The sequence below is a fragment of the Sturnira hondurensis genome, unplaced genomic scaffold (assembly GCF_014824575.4).
Source record: "Sturnira hondurensis isolate 20B ecotype Veracruz unplaced genomic scaffold, ASM1482457v3 Scaffold0019117, whole genome shotgun sequence".
NCBI lineage: Eukaryota > Metazoa > Chordata > Mammalia > Chiroptera > Phyllostomidae > Sturnira > Sturnira hondurensis.
Genome location: NW_028091748.1, coordinates 974,247 through 993,689, shown reverse-complemented (window position 1 = coordinate 993,689; position 19,443 = coordinate 974,247). Strand labels below are relative to the sequence as shown.

Genomic DNA, 19,443 nt, shown 5'->3' with positions numbered 1-19,443 from the left:
ACAGTAGGTAGAAAATAGACAGGGTGGAGGGCAAGAATAATATTGGAAATGTAGAAACTAAAGAAATTATGACACATGGACATGAACTAAAGGGGAGAATTTGGGGGGAGGGGTGAGAAGGGTAGAGGGAAATGAACGGGGGGAAATGGGACAACTGTAATGGCATAATCAATAAAACATAAAAAAAAAATAAGAACAAAAATAAACAAATGAACTAACAACAAGTGCTAGTGAAGATTTGGAAAACCCTTCTTTAATGCTGGTGGGTATGCAGGCTGGTGCAGCCACTGTGGAAAGCAGTATAGAGTTACCTCAAAAAGTTAAAAATGAAATAAAAAAAAAAGAACTGTTGTATGACCCAGGGATTCTACTTCTGGGATTTATCAGAAGAAACCCGAAACACTAATTTGAAATAAATTTTGTACTCCCTTGCTCACTGCAGCATTATTTACAATCATCAGGAAGCAGCTCAAGTGGCCATCAGTAGGTGAGTGGATAAAACAGCTATGGTACATTTACCCAATGGATAGTACTCTCTGTAAAAAAGAAAATTTTACCCTTTGCAATAGAGTGGATGGATCTGGTGAACATTATGCTAAGTGAAATAAGCGAGTCAGAAAAAGACAAATACTGTATGATTTCATGAATATGTGGAATCTAATGAACAGACTAAACTAACAAGCAAAACAGAAAGAGACCCTATTACAGATAGAAAGCAGGCTGACAGCTCTGGGCAGGGCAGTTGGAGGGTATGGAGGGATTGAGCGAAAAATAAAAAGTACTCATGAACAGGGACAACAGCATGGTAATTGTGGGGTAAGAGGGTGGTGGAGGTGGAAGAAGGTATGGGGAGATAAATGGTAAAGAAAAAATACAATAAAAATGAACTATAAAAAAATAAAACATGAAAAAAATTAACAAATTAACAATTTGTTAATTGTTAAAAATTAACAAATTAACAATTCCTTTTTGTTAATAGTAAGAAAAGTTTTATAATCTTCCTATAGGTGGTATTATACTATAATACTGAGTATGCTTTTAAAAGCTATGTGTATATCTCCACCCATTCTCACATACTCTGATAGAACAAATTACTAAACATTCAAATAATGCATTGTAGCAGTTTACAGTCAGTCTTTGTTTTTGTGTAAACAAAATCTGAATAAAAATTACTGTAAGACTCATTACTATAAGACTCATTACTATAATTATATTAACATAATGACTGCTTCGTACTATGACAAGCTTAACAGTGAACTGACAGGTCACTTAATGTTAAAGAGTCTTTAAAGTGGATGTCAGCTTTATATCCTAACAAGGGGTTCAGAACACAACATATTCATATTTTATTAGTTAAAAAAACAATGTGAAAACATCCTAAAATATAACATTCAGACCCTATCTTCTATATTGCCAGGTAAAAGTATAGTCCACTGTCACTAAGAATATGAACTAGAGAAAGGTCAGAGATTTGATACCAGCAAAGTGCCAATTTTGATTGATCTAAGAGAGAGACAGGCCTACTTTCTTTTGCCTCAGAAATTATGGTCTGTAGCAGCATAACAAGAGTGACTCTTTTAGTGGAATTAAGGAAAAATGATCATAGTATAGAAATGTAGACTTACTACTTCAAAGAAATTAAGAGGCCATACCCTGCTGGGGTCTAAAAAAGCACAACCAAAGAATGAAAAGCAGTAATAGCACCTTGAAGACAGGAATTTATCTACTTGGTTCACTGGGAGTAGGTACCCTCAGGCATGAGGAAGCACTTAAAAAACATCTGCTGTTCAGAGAAGACAAGTCTTAGATAACTGTGGCAGAATACTGTCATAGCTGGTACTAACACTTCCATAGTTTTCTGCTTTTCCCATCCCAACAGAAAAGCATTACTGTCCATTGGAACAATTAAAACAATATACTCACCATTACAATTCAGAACACTTTATTATAAAGAAGAAAATTAGAATAGAAACACTTTACTCCTATTAACCAAAACTAATGACTGTTTAAGTATTTAATCTTCATTTTTGAACATTTGTTTCCAACATTCCCCTATCTTAAAAAATTAAGAGAAACATTATTGCATATATATCTTTGGGCAAACTTTTTTTTTCAGAAAGGTTACCTCTTTATAGCTTGTGGAAAGTGAGGTCTTTCTTGTCCTCACTGTGATAAAAACATATTCAGGAGTGGAAACTGTATAGGTTTCAGAAACCTGGCCCACAAGTGGGGGAAAAAGTGGAAATTGTCAGGGCTATAGGAGAAGCACAGTAATGAACAAAAACAATTAAAACCTATAGTACTTCCAACACCATTTGTTGATGAGGCTACTATTAGTCCATTTTATGTTGCTGCCCCCTCTGTCGAATATTAATTGACTGTAGAGATTTAGGTTTATTTCTGTGCTCTCTGTTCTGTTCCATTGGTCTACGTGCCTGTTTTTATGCCAGTACCAGGCTGTTTTGATTACAGTGGCCTTGTAATACAGTTTGGTATGAGGTACTGTGATCCCTCCTACTTTGTTCTTCTTTCTCAAAATTGCAGCTGCTATTCAGGGTCTTTTATGGTTCCATATAAATTTTTGAAGTGTTTGTTCTATGTCTGTGAAGTATGTCATTGGTACCTTAATAGGTATTGCACTGAATCTGTAAATTGCTTTGGATAGATAGTATGAACATTTTGATATGTTAATCTACCTGCAAAAAAAATAAAACTCGAGCAGCAACTTACCCCATACACCAAAATAAATTCAAGGTGGATAAAAGACTTAAATATAAGCCGTGACACCATTAAAGTCTTAGAAGAGAAAATTGGCAAGAAAATCTCAGATAGTTCACGCAGCAACTTTTTTACTGATATGTCCCCTAGAGCAAGGGACATAAAGGAAAGAATAAACAAATGGGATCTCATCAAAATTAAAAGCTTTTGCACAGCTAAAGAAAACAGTATTAAAATAAAAAGAGAACCAACTGTATGGGAAAACATATGTGCCAATGATACCTCAGACAAGGGTTTAATCTCCAAAATGTATAAAGAACTTACATGACTCTAAGAAGACGAGCAACCCAATTAAAAAGTGGGCAAAGTACTTGAACAGACATTTCTCCAAGGACGACATACAGAAGATCCAGAGACACAGGAAAAGATGTTCATGATCACTAGCTATCAGAGTGATGCAAATTAAAACCACAATGAGATACCACTCTACACCAGTCAGAATGGCTATCATAAACAAAACAACAAACAAGTATTGGAGAGGTTGTGGAGAAAAGGGGACCCTAATCCATTGTTGGTGGGATTGCAGACTGGTACAACCACTGTGGAAAACAGTATGGAATTTTCTCAGAAAACTAAAAATGGACCTGCCTTTTGACCCAGAAATTCCACTGCTGAGATTATATCCTAAGAACCCTAAAACACCAATCCAAAAGAACCTATGCGCCCCAATGTTCATAGCAGCACAATTCACAATAGCCAAGAACTGGAAGCAACCTAGGTGCCCGTCAGTAAATGAATGGATCGAAAAATTATGGTACATATACACAATGGAATTCTATGCAGCAGAAAGAAAGAAGGAACTCCTACTCTTTGCAACAGCATGGATGGAAATGGAAAACATTATGCTGAGTGAAATAAGTTAGGCGTTGAAAGACAAATACCATATGATCTCACCTTTAACAGGAAGCTAAAACAAATAAGCAAGCAAAATATAACCAAAGACACTGAAATAGAGAATAGGGGGACAGTGACCAGAGGAGAAAGGGGAGGGAATTTCAGGGGAAAAAGGGGAAGGATTTACAGGAACTAGTATAAAGGACACATGGAAAACAACTAAAGGGGGTGGAAATGGGAGGGAGGTGGGGAGCACTGGGGAGGGTGAGCTGGGATGGGAGTAAAAGACGGAAAACTGCACTTGAACAATAATTAAATTAAAAAAAAAACCTATAGGAGCCCTGGCTGGTGTAGCTCAGTGGATTGAGTGCGGGCCTGTGAACCAGAGGATCGCGGTTTGATTCCCAGTCAGGGCACATGCCTGCGTTGCAGGCCAGTTCCCAGCAGGGGACACATGAGAGGCAACCATACATTGATATTTCTCTCCCTCTCTCCTTCCCTTCCCCTCTAAAGATAAATAAATAAAATCTTAAAAAAAAAACAACCCTATAGTACTTCACTTCTGCATTTCCACTTAGCTTCAGAAAAGTATATGTACTCCCATATGAGTAGCAAAAATAAGAATAAAAGAGGACAAGAAAAGTGGACTTTTATCTATTTGTCTCAATCAACAGATAACAGAAAAAATACATTTGTTGGATATCTGACAATTATATCTCCACTCATCTGGTCTGTTCTCTTCTTTAGTTTACATTTCTCCTAATGTATAACTAAAGGTTGTAAATTAAAGCCTGACTGGATGCAACTGAACACTGACTTGCTTCACTTAATCTACATAGTATAGCAAGTTTTAAAATTTGAATTTAGAAGGGGCATATTCACTCCAGTTCATCACAGTCCCAATGATTTTACCTTCTTAAATTATAGCATTATGCTCACTGAGGATGCCTGTGTAGCCCTGCAGGCATCTGCCCCACCTCATATAAAATAACTATGAAATTCAAATATCATAAAGTAGTGGTTCAAAAAAACCCCCAAACAAACAATAGAAAACTGGTGGTTCAAGCCAGTTTTAAAGAGCTTATTTCACCCTGGCTGGTGTAGGTCAGTGGATTGAGCATGGGCCTGCAAACCACACGATCGAATCGCGGTTCGATGCCCATGTCAGGGCACATGCCTGGGTTGCAGGCCAGTTCCCAGCAGGGGACACATGAAGGGCAACCATACATTGATATTTCTCTCCTTCTCTTCTTCCCTTCCCCTCTAAACATAAATAAATAAATAAACTCTTAAAAAAGAGCTTATTTCTTCCTAAACTCAGTATCAAGAGAATCTTAAGTAATAAAGCAGGACACCAGATATCAACTGTTAATTAACTGCTACTTAACTTAGGCTCCATTTTATTTTCTGAGAATTATCACATTTTTCCTTACATTACAGGTGCTTTAAGACCCAAAACCCTTTGCCCTGTTATCATTGCTAATAACCTACAGCAGCATAGCATGTTGGTTAATTAAGGTTAAGACTCCTACATCAGGCTGCCTGGGTTCAACACCTGGAACAATAATTATTAGCTGTGTGACCTCAAGTAAGCTAACCTGTTTGTGTCTTAGTTACTTCATCTTTAAAATTACAATAATACCAATACTTACTTCATAGGGTAGGTATGAAGATTAAATGTCACTATTTATGAGATACTCAGAACAGTGTCTGGCACAAAGTATACATAATATGTATGCAATGATGTGTGTATTGTATATTATAGAATATAACATATATAGTGTATATGATATGCTTCAATAAAAAAGGTTTAAAAAACACAGGGAAGTATTCACTTTGCATGGTAGTGTGAAACCATAAAAATACCTGTGAAAGTTGAAATTATGCAAAGCAGTCTTAATAATCAATGGGGAAAATTACTATTGTTTCACAATTTTTATATCTTTTCTCAAAACATAGAAATCTGTTATAAAGGTACAGAAAAAAAATTTAAAGTAAAACTATTATTTATTATGGACACCATAATTTAAAACATTAGAAACACTGAAAAATGAAGTGTTTTATTTCTTTGAAAAACATCAAGAGTAGTTTGAACAGTGTAACTTAGGATATATGTCAAACTCATTTTCACCAGGTGCCATATTAGCCCTGAGGGTTCCTTGAAAGGGCCAAATGTAATTTTAGGACTGTATAAATGTAACTACTCCTTAACAGTTAGGTGAGAGGTCGGTGCTGCTGCTGGGCAAAGACAAGGTGCCTGGTCAGATTCAGCCTTAGGGTCTTGTGTTTGCCACCTGTGATATAGAGTGAATATCTATTCTATGTTTGGCAAACTGTCATATTTCTTATTAAGTCTGGATAACTCAAGCCCCTGACAGATAGGTCTATCATACAGAAAAGAAGAAAGATATAATGAAGAAAGACAGACTTACATTATATTGATGATTGGCAACAGGTCTATAATTGGTTGTCACAAGTTTGTCCAGTTGTTGTGATAGCCTTACAGGTTTAGAAGATTCTTCTATTTGCAATCTGAAAAACAGAAGACACTATTAACAAATTTACTTGTTTAACAGAGTGAAACCTGAAGAGTTATTCCTATAATTCTTCTTGTTCAAGAACTAGTACTTCATAAAAAGTAAACTCAGAAGATATACCAACCTTAATATAATACTTCGAGAACACCCTGAATATAATATAGAAATCAGATTATAAGCTAAACATACACTCTCATTATAATTCTATAACCTACTTTTTAAAAATTAGATTTTTATTTTTTAAAAATACTTTAAAGTTTTATTGTTCAAGTATAGTTTCCTGCCTTTTCCCCTCCCCCCTCCCCACCACCCCAGGCATCACCACCTCCTCCCTCCCCATTTTCAGCCCCCCCTTGTTTTTGTATATGTGTCCTTTATACTTGTTCCTGTAAATCCTCCACCCTTTCCCCACCGCCTACTATTCCCTCCCCTCTGGTTACTGTCAGTTTGTTCTTAACTTCAATGTACTTCTAACCCTATACTGTACAGTCAAAGAAGCTAATCATCTTTAAATTTTTGAAAAAATCTGCATGTAAAAATGAATTATCTTAAATCATATGGCTTAGAACTAACCAAGTTATTAATTCAAAACTTCTATTCACTTGGTAAGAGATAAGGGTAAGTAAAAAAGATAATCCATCGCCACTCAGGGTCTAGTGGTGACTTTATTAGACAATGCAGATATATATAACATTTCTGTCATCAGAGTAACTCCTATTGGACAGCACTGGTCTATTACAGGACTCCATCTGTATTAAAATATAATTCAAATACCATTTTTTAAAATCCACAGCCAAGAACATTTTTCATGCTTTGAGAGAGAGAGGAAGAGAGAGAGACACTGATATGAGGACAGAAACATTGTGGTTGTCTCCCATATACGCCTAGACTGGGGACTGTACATGTCTGGACTGGTGATTGAACCTACAGTCTTTCATCTAAGGGAGAGTGCTCCAACTAACTGAATCACACCAGCCAGGGCCAAAATTTCACTTTAAAAAAAAAGAGCCAAAATTAAACATAACATACTGTGTACAACGTACTGCAAAATATAGCACTTTACCGTAAGTATACATTTATGTAGCAATCTTAGGAAATTTTGCTTTGGATTAAATGTTACCATATTAATGACTCACACTTTACCATTTACTTCTTATTTTAAAAATTTGAGTAATTCATTTGGTATATCAGCATAGTAAATCTAAAAAACATTTTAAGGGTAAAAAAGGTTTTCAAGGTGACTTTAAAAACAAAACAAAACATCATCGCACCTTTAGACTTCTCAGCAGCAAGATATCAGAATACAAGAATATAGTTAAAGCACTATAAGAAAAAATATTACCAACCGTATCTAGCTAGACAATAATTGATGAATAAGAGTGAAATAAAAGTATTTTTGGAAAAAAAAAGCAGTTTATCATCGATAGATCCTTAATGACAGAACTACTCAAGAATTTGTTAAGAAGTAAAATGAAAGCCCTGGCTGCACAGTCGAGTTGGTAAGGGCACTGTCCTGATATGCCAAGGTTACAGGTTCAAGCTTTAGGTGAGGACACATACAAGAAGCAACCAATGGATGCACAAATAAATGGAACAACAAATTGATGTCTGTCTCTCTCTCCCCATTCCTTCCTCTTTTTAAAAATCGACTTAAAAAAAAATGAACCCAAAAGGAACTAGTAGGATGCAATGGTCACAGCAAAGAAACTGAGAACCATGTTAGAAAATTGCCTACTCAATAAAAACCAAAAAAGGTTTTTTGCTTTTTTTTTAAAAGAGTGGAACATGAAAGGTATGAAGGAAGGGATTGGAAGTGATACACTTTAAGATTTCTGTATGTTTTCTAACTTTCGTGCAATAAGCATCTATTATATTTATAATCCAAAGAGGGAGTATACTTTCTTATTTTTTCTTAAGATTTTATTTATTTTTCTTTAGAAGGGAAGGGAAGAAGAGGGGGAGAGAAATATCAATGTATGGTTGCCTCTTGTGCATCCCCTGCTGAGAATTGACCTGCAACCCAGGCATGTGCCCTGGCTGGGAACTGAACCACGATCCTTTGGTTCGCAGGCCTGTGCTCAATCCACTGAGCTACAGCAGCCAGGGTGGAGTAGACTTTCTCAAAGAAAAGTTTCTTAGGTTCATCTGAAAGCATAAACCGGTTTGTTATTTAAAAACAATGCATGTTCATTAGCTTCCAGTCAAGATGGAAGCTTAGGTAGACAGCCTATTTATTCAGACAGGTAGGAGGGGCAAAGACAGCCAAGACTCAGTGTGGAGCTAGGGTGGAGGGGTGGAGAGGCAGCAGCTTACTTTCATATGTGGTGGATAAAAAATAGGGACACACCTTGTGAGTGAGCCCAGCCCTGGGCCAGACCGCACAGCCTCGGAAAAAGGGCTCCAGTGCTGGGAAAAAGAAAGCCTCATAATTTCTGATGCTAAACCCAGTAGAGGTTGGGGTGGCAGAAGAAACTGTCGGTGCATATGCAAACCCACCCATTCTGGGAACCACAACCAGGACAGCAGCTGGAAGGGTGCCAGTTGTATGCACAAAGTGAGTGAAGTGACAGGAAATGAGGTGAGGGCCAGGCAAGCACCCAGAAGTCAGCCAGCAACAGGGTCATCCATTTGACCCTACCCTCACTCCCAGAGCCACGGTTGCCCTGCCCTGGTAAATGCTCAAGGCTCCACCTGATCTGACTTAACAGGTGCACTAAAATGGAATAAAAGCAGCTCTACCTAGTACACAGACATAGGGAGGCTGCCAAAATCAGGAGACAGAAATATGGCCCAAATGAAGGAACAGAACAGAACCCCAGAAAAAGGATTATGCAATGTGGAGATAGCCAACCTATCACGCGAAGAGTTAAAAATGCTGGTGGTCATTATGGTCAAAGATCTCATTGATAGAATTCATTGATAAATACAGCAAGAGCATAAGGGAAGAAATGAAGGCTCTAGTAACAGAAATAAAGAAAAATCCACAGGAAACCAACGTGAAGGGAAGGAAGCTGGGATTCAAATCAATGATTTGGAACACAAAGAATTAAATATTCAACCAAAACAAAATGAAGAAACAAGAATTCCAGAAACGACACTGGTTCGATTCCCAGTCAGGGCACATTCCTGGGTTGTAGACAAAGTCCCCCAGTGGGGGGGCCACATGAGAGGCAACCACACACTGATGTTTCTCTCCCTTTCTCCCTCCCTCTCTCTCTCTCTTGAAAATAAATTAAATTTTAAAAAAAGAATTCTAGAAATGAGGAAAGTTTAAGACTCTGGGACATCTCCAAAAGTGCCAACATCTGAATCACAGAGATACCAGAAGGAGAAGAGGAAGACCAAGAAATTGAAAACTTATTTGAAAAAATAATGAAAGAAAACTTCCTCAATTTGGCAAAGGAAATAGACATACAAGTCCAGGAAGCACAAAGAGTCCCAAAGAAGTTGGACCCAAAGAGGTCCATATCAAGACACATCATAATTAAAATGTCAAGGGTAAAGATAAAGAGAGAATCTTAAAAGTGGTAAGAGAAAGGCAGAGAGTTAACTACAAAGGAGTTCCCATAGACTGTCAGTTGATTTCTCAAAAAAAACTTTGCAGGCAATAAGGAACTGGCAAGAAATACTCAAAATGATGAAAAGCAAGGGCCTACAACCAAGATTACTTTACCCAGTAAAGCTATCATTTAGAACTGAAGGAGAGATAAAGAGCTTCCCAGAGAAGGTAAAGCCAAAGGAGTTCACCATCCCCAAGCCCTTACATGAAATGTTAAAGAGACTTATTTAAGAAAAAGAAGATCAAAGCTATGAACATTAAAATGACAGCAACCTCACAACTATCAACAACTGAACCTGAAAAACAAAAACAAACTAAGCCAATGACTGGGACAGGAATAGAATCACAGACATGGAGATCATTTGGAGGGTTGTCAGCTGGGAGGGGGAAGGGGGAAAATAGGGGTAAAGGTACAGGGATTTAGAAGCATAACTGGGTAGGCACAGAGAAGTCAGGAGAATGTTAATAACAGTATAGGCAATGGAGAAGCCAAAAACTTATGGGCAAAACCCATGGACAAAAAACTAAGGGATGGGGGAAACTGCAGGAGGGAAGAGGGTAACTGGGCAGAGGGGGGCAGAAGGGGAAAAACTGGGACAACTGTAATAGCCTATCGATAAAATATACTTGGGGAAAAAAGCAGTGCATGTTCAAGGATCCAAGATAAAGGTGGAGGAGGGGCAATCTGGCCACTGATCTGTACAGAGGGAAGAGGATGGGAAGACAGAAGATGACTATTCACAAGCTAGGGAGAGAGGCTTAGAAGAGGTCCTTTCCTTATGGCCCTCAGAAGGAACCCATCCTGCAGACACCTTAAGTCTCCAGAACTGTGAGAAAACAAATTTCTGCTGCCTAAGCCAAAATAAATAAAAATAAGAACTAAAAATAATTTTCTTTAAAATTCCTTCAAAAGCAAAACTTGAAGTTTTAATAACATTCTTAGTATTATATTCCTTGGATGAAGTTTATTAGCTACTTGCTTCTGACTATTTTTAGGTATATTAAATGACTCAGAAGATATCAGACATCTCTTAAACACTTTTTAAATCGAAAGCTACAAATATTGTAGGTTTTGTTTTTTCTACAAACCCCAATTCATTTGTAGACTCATTTGTCTACTGAAATATAAATATTCTAATTATTCCAATTATTTATAAAGTATAATAAAGTACTCTAGATGTGGCTATAGAAACTTACTATATGAAGAATCATAATTCAAATGTTAATTTGCTTTTCATATGACAAATACACTTTCTATGAACCATGAAGAAAGCACTATTTAGAGGTCTAGAAGAGAGATGTCTGCCCAAAGAAGGGCTTGGACTTACAATCCTTCAATGGCCTCTTAACTGTTCTTAGATGAAACAACCTTCTTCACATGATTTCATGTACCTCTGGGATCTAGTCCATGCTTATCTCCCACACCTGCATCAGGCCACAACAGTGCCATGACCACATTTCAGAAGGAGCTGCCTGCTGGCAATAGCCCAACAAGTGTTTATTGAGTGCTTATCTCTGCCAGGTCATAGGTTAGAGGTTGGGAATGACCCAGTGAATAAAAACACTTGTGCCCTGGCCAGTGTGGCTAAGTTAGTTGGAATGTTGTACAGTAACCAAAAGATCGTGGGTTTGGTTCCCGGTTGGGGCACACACCTGGGTTGTGGGTTTGGTCCCATCAGGGCATGAACTAGAAGCAACTAATCTATTTTTTCTTCTCACATCCATATTTCTCTCCTTCCCTTCCCTTTTCTCTAAAAATCAATCAACATGTCCTCAGGTGAGGATAAGAAAAAAGAAAGAAGACTTTCTCTAGTGGAAGACCAACACTGAACAAATGCATATCTATAACTAGTAGTTGCAGTACTGAAAAGAGACAGGGGAGTGGTTATTATGGCAATGGACTGCATGCTGCTATGACGTAAATATTAACTCCAAGGTGTGCACTTGAGGGTAAGCTGGAACAGAACTGCTCATGCTTGTGAGAGGTTGGGCAAGAAGACTGGGTGAAAATGACTCTTCCAAGCTGATAAGATGTCTCCGAGTGATCAAGAGATAACCATTTAGAGGGAATAAAGTGAAGTCACACAGGAATGTTTACAAAGTATTAGAATTAATCATGTGTAACTTCTTACAAAGAACACTTTAAAAATAATATAGCTAAGTGGCAGCGTTTTCCTGAACACTTCTGTGTTCTAACCTTAGCCCTACCCCCTAATACAACCAGTTTTCAGGGGTTTGGCCTCTCTAAATGGTAATCTATCTGTTATGCCACCACTAAATCATTGTCCATGTCTCCATCACCTCACTCCATAATTTAATCTTAATGAGATATTCAAAGAGAAAAGCATATGCCAGGTCCTTTCATCTGCATTAAATGACTGTTCCCACTACTTTGCAATTTGAAAATTCCTCAGGATTTCAGTTTGTTTAGGTGAGTGTGCCTTTTTTATAAATGGTAGCTTATTCTTGTCATACTCTTACACTTGAATTTCTCTGAAGAATTTCTTTCTAGCCACTGGATCATGATAGCAGGTTCATGTGGCATACTTTCCTTTCAATTTTAACACAACAGTCTTAGCAAATGGCATCATCCATCATGTCATACCATTTTTATACTCAAAGAATTTATTAACCTTTTAAGTATATAAAGAAATACACTGAATTAACACTTTAAAAATAAAAAGCTCACATAAAAATTTAACCTTCTAATTATATATTTAAATTTTGTTTTAATTAAAAGAGGATTATCTTATGATTCAAAATTTAAAAGGTTAATCTATGGACTGAAAATATAACATTCTTAAAGAACTACACCTTAAGATACTTTAATTAACCTTGAATAGTTAAAATAATTTAGCAGGGTTCTTTGCTTAACAAATAATTCATTTAACATTATTTTATGAAGTGTCAGAAAAACCTGAAACTCTACTTCACCACTGAACAATACACTAAATTAAACATCACTGACCTCAACATACCTTCAAAGTGAAAATAAAATTTATCTGGGTTTGTAACAAATAATATGATTTGGAAACATTTGGTTGAACAGCAAACTCTATATTGGACTGTATGACTATAGGCTGTATAGGCCATGCTGGGAGTAAGCCAAAAGCTTTACTATCCTGACCTATGAAAAAAAATGTAAGAAACTTTTCTTAAGTTTTTCAGAAAAATTTAAAATGTAGTGTTACTTTCAAGAAAGACTAATAGGAAAATAGTATCTGTAATTATTTAGATGCCATCAGGCCGGTTTTACCTTTGTCTTATAAACCATAAAAAAAATACTTTGTGCTGATTACCACCACCACTCCAGGGCAATTTATAATATACTTCCACATTCTTAGAGGGCTAGGACTCACAGAATTACTAGTATTTTAAAAATTATTATTTAAAAATCAGCTGTTTTATTTTTCATTAATTAATTTTTTGAGAGAGGGGAGGAAGAGAGGGAAAGAGACATCAATGTGTGGTTGCCTCTTATGCCCCCAACTGGGGACCTGGCCTGCAACCCAGGCATGTGCCCTGACTGGGAATCAAACCTGCGACCCTTTGGTTTACAGGCTGGAACTCAATCCACTAAGCCGCACCAGCCAGGGCTCAAAATCATGTTTATCAAAAAAAAAATTTACTTGAAATTCTTCATTATACTTTAAAATTTATATATTCAACCACATCAAAATTTCATAATTACTCAGAACTGTCAGAAACTGAGTTGAATGGAAGTTTCCCACAACTATGAAATTAAAGAAACCACGTCCATTCTAGACTGGTAGGAAAGGCACAGACATGGAATGGCTGGTGCCTCACACAGGTGAGGTGGAAAAAAATTGGGAAGAAATACCTCAGGAGTGAGGAGTCCCAGTCCCACACCAGCCCCCAGCCCACAGTTCCAATGGCAGGAAGATAAGTCTCACAACTTCTGGCTGAAAAAAATGGCAATGATTGAGTTGTGGAAAAAACTGCTGGAACCCTAAGCAGTTCCTCTGAAAAAACACCCACAAAGACTCACTCCCTCTGAGCTCCAGCACCAGAGTAGCAGCTAGGAAGGCACCAGTGGTATACAGGGAGAAACTAAAGTGTCTGCCATCAAGGAGCAGAGGCCATTGTCCCTTTTCTAAACTCCCTGCAGAGTCAGCAAGCGGGTGCCATATCTGGGACTATCAACCTGGCTAAATACTCTTGGACATCCCCAGAGACTCTGCCCCATGAAACCCAAGGTGCTTTTCATATGAATGGCTGGTCTAGACTCATGCTGCACAACTTCCTAAATCCTCTCAAACAAGCAAAAACTGGTCTCAGTAAGCCCCAGGTCCGGCACTACCTGCAACCAGCCTAGATTCACAGCTTGGCTTCACCTGGGAATTTCCAAGCTGAGCACAATTAGCAGCCATCACAGATTGACTTACAGCTCAGTCAGGGTAGCCCCAGACACAAAAAAAGGTGGGGGCTGACCATGGCCTGCACCACTTGGGAAACCCCAGGGCTAGCTCACAGTGGACAACTATACACCACTCTGGAACACCATCGCCCAACGCCAAATAGCTGAAAATCCATAGAGGGAGGAGGTTGATGGTAAGTGCTCACAGCCAGTCCTTGCAGTTGACTGGCCTAGGTAAATCCTTCTCATTGATCTGACAAAAGCAACCAAGGCTCAACTACAAGAGGACGGTGCACTGAGCCCACCCGAAGGGTACACCTTAAGTACCCTATATGGATGACAAGAGGAGGCTGTGCCGCTGGACTCTCCAGGATACCTACTACATTAGGCCACATTACCAAGACAGAAAGTCACAGCAGCTCCACCTAATACAAAGGAAAAAAAAAAAAAAAACACAGAAAGGCTATCAAAACAAGGAGACAAACACAGTGCAAATGAAAAAAGAGATCAAAATTCCAGAACAGGAGCTAACTGAAATGGACTTAAGCAATATATCAGATGTAGAGCTAAAACACTGGTTATAAGGACACTCAAGGAACTTAGTGAGGACTTCAGCAGCATAAAAAAGATGCAGTCAGAAACAAAGGATACAATAATTGAAATAAAGAACAATTTACAGAGAAACAACAGTACAGTGTATAAAGCTGAAAATCAAATCAATGATTTGCAACACCAGGAAGCAAAAACCAACCAATTAGGACAAGAAGAAAAAAGAATCTAAAAAAATGAGAAAAGTATAAGCTGGCTCTGAGACAACATCAAATGTTCCAACATCCACATCATAGGGGTGCCACAAAAGTGCCAGAAGGAGAAGAGATATAAGTAAGAAACTGGAAAACTATTTGAAAAAAGTAATGAAAGAAAACTTGCCTAAATTGGTGAAGGAAATAGACATGCAAGTCCAAGAAGCACAGAGAGTCTCAAAGCAGACTGATGCAAAGAGACCCACAACAAGACACATCATAATTAAAGTGCAGAAGGTTAAAGATAAAGAGAGAACCTTAAAAATAGCAAGAGAAAAGAAGTTAGTAGCCTACAGGGGAGTTCCCATAAGTCTTTTAGCTAATTTCTCAAAGGAAACACTGGAAGTGACTGGCAAGAAATATTCAAAGTCATGAAAGGCAGGGACCTACAGCCAAGATTGCTCTACCCAGCAAATGTATCATTTAGAATCTAAGGGCAGATAGCGAGCTTCCCAGACAAGAAAACACTAAATAAGTGCATAATCATCTAAGAAAAAGACCAAAACAGGAAAAAATAAAATGGCAAAAAATACAAATATATTAACGATTAAACCTAAAAAGCAAACTAAGGAAACAATAACAGAGAAAGAATCATGGATACAGAAGTGTTTTGATGATTTCCAGACAGGAGGACAATGTGGGAGAATAGTGAAGAGGTGGAATATTAAGAAGTACAAATAACTTACAGCCAAGATGGAATCACAGGTAGAAACACTTTGCTTCCTTGCACAATAAAAAGAAAAACAACAAAAAATTAAGAAACAAAAAATAACCAGAACTACCAGAAAATTAGACTGTATGGAAGTCTAAAAACCAAGGACTTAAAGAACAAACTTTCATCCTGGCCTGTAGGAGGGGTGGAGATGGGCAGTCAGGGTGAAGAGGACTTGCAAGGCAGTAGCTGGTGGAGCAGGTGGTTCCACATTTTCTCACAGATAAACTGGGAGGAACAACTGGGGAGTGAGCCAGACCATGCAACCCAGGGTTCCAGCATAGGAAAAGAACCTGAAAAACTTTGACTGAAAAAATCTGTGGGGGTTCAGGGGGCTGGAGGAACTCCCAACCTCACAGGGGAGTTCACTGGAGAGACCCACAGGGCCCTAGAAGGCACACAAAACTACCCACCCAGGAATCGGCACCAGAAGGTCCCAACTTGCTTGTGGGTAGGTGCAGAAGTGACTGATAGCCAGCCAAGAGCTGAGTAAGGAAGAACAGATCAAAATTTAAAAATAGAGCTAAGTGATAAAGAAATAGACAACCTATCAGATGCAGAGTTCAAAACACAGGTAATCACCGTCCTCACAGAAATGGTTGAATACAGTCACAAAATAGAGGAAAAAGTGAAGGCTCTGAAAAGTGAAATATGGTAACCAACAGAGAAGGGAAGGAATCTGGGACTAAAATGTTTGGAGCAGAGAGAAGGAAAAAACATTCAACCAGACAGAATGAAGAAACAAGAATTCAAAAAAATGAGGAGAGGCTTAGGAACCTCCAGGATAACTTTAAATGCTCCAATATTCAAATCATAGGGATGCCAGAAGTAGAAGAGGAAGAGCAAGAAATGAAAAACTTATTTGAAAACATAATGAAGGAGAACTTCCCCAGTCTGGCAGAGGAAATATACATCCAGGAAGTCCAGGAAGCTCACAGAGTCCCAAAGAAGTCAGACCCAAGAAAGCACACACCAAAGCAGATCATAATTACATTACCCAAAATTAAAGATAAGGAGAGAATCTTAAAAGCAGCCAGAGGAAAGGAGACAGTTACCCACAAAAGAGTGCCCATAAGACTACAAGCTGATTTCTCAAAAGAGTGCCCATAAGACTACAAGCTGATTTCTCAAAAGAAACCTTGCAGGCAAGAAGAGGCTGGAAAGAAGTATTCCAAGTCATGAGAGGCAAGAATCTACATCCAAGATTATTCTATCCAGCAAAGCTATCATTCAGAATGGAAGGGCAGATAGAGTGCTTCCCAGATAAGGCCAAGTTAAAGGAGTCCACCATCACCAAGCCCTTATTATATGAATGTTTGAGAGACTTATCTAAGAAATAGAAGATGATCAAAACTATGAACAGTAAAAATACAACAAACTGATAACTATCAAGAACTGAACCTAAAAAACAAAAACAAAAAATAAGCAAACAACTAGAAAAGGAAAAGATTCACAGAAATAGAGATGTTGGTCCTGGCTGGTGTGACTCAATGGATTGAGCACCAGCCTGAAAATCAAAGGGTTGCTGGTTCGATTGCCAGCAGGGCACATGCCTCAGCTTCGAGCCAGGCTCCCAGTAGGGGGCACACTAGAGACAATCACACATTGATGTTTCTCTCCCTCTTTTCCTCCCACCCTTCCCTTCTGTCTAGAAATAAAGAAATAAAATCCTAAAAAACAAAGAGATCACATGGAAGGTTATCAGCAGCAGGGGTGGGGTTGGGGCGGGGTTAGAGAAGAATGGGAGATAAAGTTCAGGAAATAAGAAGCATAAGTGGTAGGTACAAAATAGACAGGAGGAGGTTATAGTATGGGACCTGGAGAAGCCAAAGAACTTGTGTGTATAACCCACGGACATGAACTAAGGTGGAGGGAATGATGGTGGTGTATGGGGTACAAGGCATAGGGGAATAAAGGGGAGAAAAAAATGAAAAAACTGTAATAGCATAATGAATAAAATATATTTAAAAAAGAAAAAGAAGTACAAATAGGTAATTACAGAATAGTTATAGGGATGTAAAGTACTGGAATAGCCAAACAACCTACATGCATGACCCATAAATATAAACAATGATGGGGAGGCTGCCTGTGGGTATGGGGCAGTGGTTTATGGAGGTGGGCAAAGGGAGGAGAGTCAGCACAACTATAATAGCATAATCAATAACATAACTAAAAGAGGTTCATATACTATACTGGGAATTCAAATTACTTAGTATATTTTAGAAATGTAAAACTCATGTAAAAAAAAAAGAGTAACATAAACATCCCCCAAACATTTTAAAAGATGAACATCATTAAGATCTAACAAAATGACAAAAAAGAAAACCAAACTGTACTGCTCTAAGCTGTTGACAGATTGGGGAAAAAATTTATTAGTGAACAGATCTTTTTTTATCTCCTTAGTACATACAGTACTTATCTCAAAGTAATTCAATAAATATTTGTTAAAGAAATGAACAAATGACACCTTTATTGGACAATCAGATTACAAAGGAAAAGATCAAATGCCATATTAACACATACCACAATAATGCCTGATTTTATACATGCACACTATTTTCATGCCTAAACAGAAAATCCTACGTAATACTGCTTTGCTAATCTATCAACTACAGAAGTAAACAACTACAAAAACACCCAACAATAAATGTTTCCATGAGCAACTGCCAATGTAGGAGTTATTTTGTAACGTACATAACTTATTTTAGCATTTATCTATCCTCTGTGCTATAGCTGCACTTGATTACAATTTAATCTATTCCTTTTTTACTTATTTTCTTTTTATTTATATTTTTAAATGTTTTATTGATTATGCTATTATAGTCCCGTTTCTCCCCCTTATTCACCTCCGCCCTGCACACCCCTCCTACCCACATTTCCCCCTCCTACCCACATTTCCCCCTTTAGTTCATGCCCATGGGCCATACATATACATCCACTGGCTTCTACATTTCCTATACTATTCTTAACCTCTCCCTGTCTATTTTCTACCTACAATCTATGCTACTTATTCTCTGTACCATTCCCCACCCTACTCCCCTGCTGATAATCCTCCATGTGATCTCCATTTCTGTGATTCTGTTCCGGTTCTAGTTGTATGCCTACTTTTTTTTTTGTTTTAGGTATGGTTGTTAATAACTGTGAGTTTGCTGTCATTTTACTATTCATATCTTTATTTTAGATAAGTCCCTTCAATATATAATAAGGTCTTGGTGATGATGAACCCTAACTTGGCTTTATCTGAGAAGAACTTTATCTGTCCTTCCATTCTCAATGATAGCTTTGCTGGATAGAGTAACCTTGAATGTAGGTCCCTGCCTTTCATGACTTGGAATACTTCTTTCCAGCCCCTTCTTGCCTGCAAGGTTTCTTTTGAGAACTCAGCTGACATTCTTATGGACACTCCTTTGTAGGTACCTCTCTCCTTTCCTCTTGCTGCTTTTAGGATTCTCTCCTTATCTTTAATCGTGGGTAGCTTAATTATGATGTGTTCATAATAACTGGGTCCTTGGTGTGCTCCTCCTTGGGTCCAACTTTTTTGGGACTCTCTGAGCTTCCTAAACTTCCTGGAAGTCTATATCCTTTGCCAGATTGCAGAAGTTCTCTTTTATTATTTGTTCAAATAAGTTTGCAACTTGTTGCTCTTCCCTCTTCTCCTTCTAGTACCCCTGTGATTTGGATGTTGGAACATTTAAAGATGTCCTGGAGGTTCCTAAGCCTCTCCTCATTATTTTTGAATTCTTGTTTCTTCATTCAGTCTAGCTGAATGTTTTTCTTCCTTTTGGTCCACATTGTTGATTTGAGTCACGGTTTCCTTCCCGTCACTGTTCATTCCCTGTACA

General features: G+C 38.0%; 1 protein-coding gene across 1 annotated transcript in view; it reads right to left on the bottom strand.

Annotated features, from left to right (window-relative positions):
* Nucleotides 1-5,984: 5,984 nt before the first annotated feature.
* GTF2F2 (general transcription factor IIF subunit 2) overlaps nucleotides 5,985-19,443 on the bottom strand; it is a 132,251-nt gene continuing 118,792 nt past the window's right edge. The window contains exon 6 of the mRNA XM_037070895.1: nucleotides 5,985-6,144. Coding sequence (XP_036926790.1) covers nucleotides 6,000-6,144 — 145 coding nt within the window. The 3' untranslated portion in view covers nucleotides 5,985-5,999. The remainder of the gene's footprint in view (nucleotides 6,145-19,443) is intronic.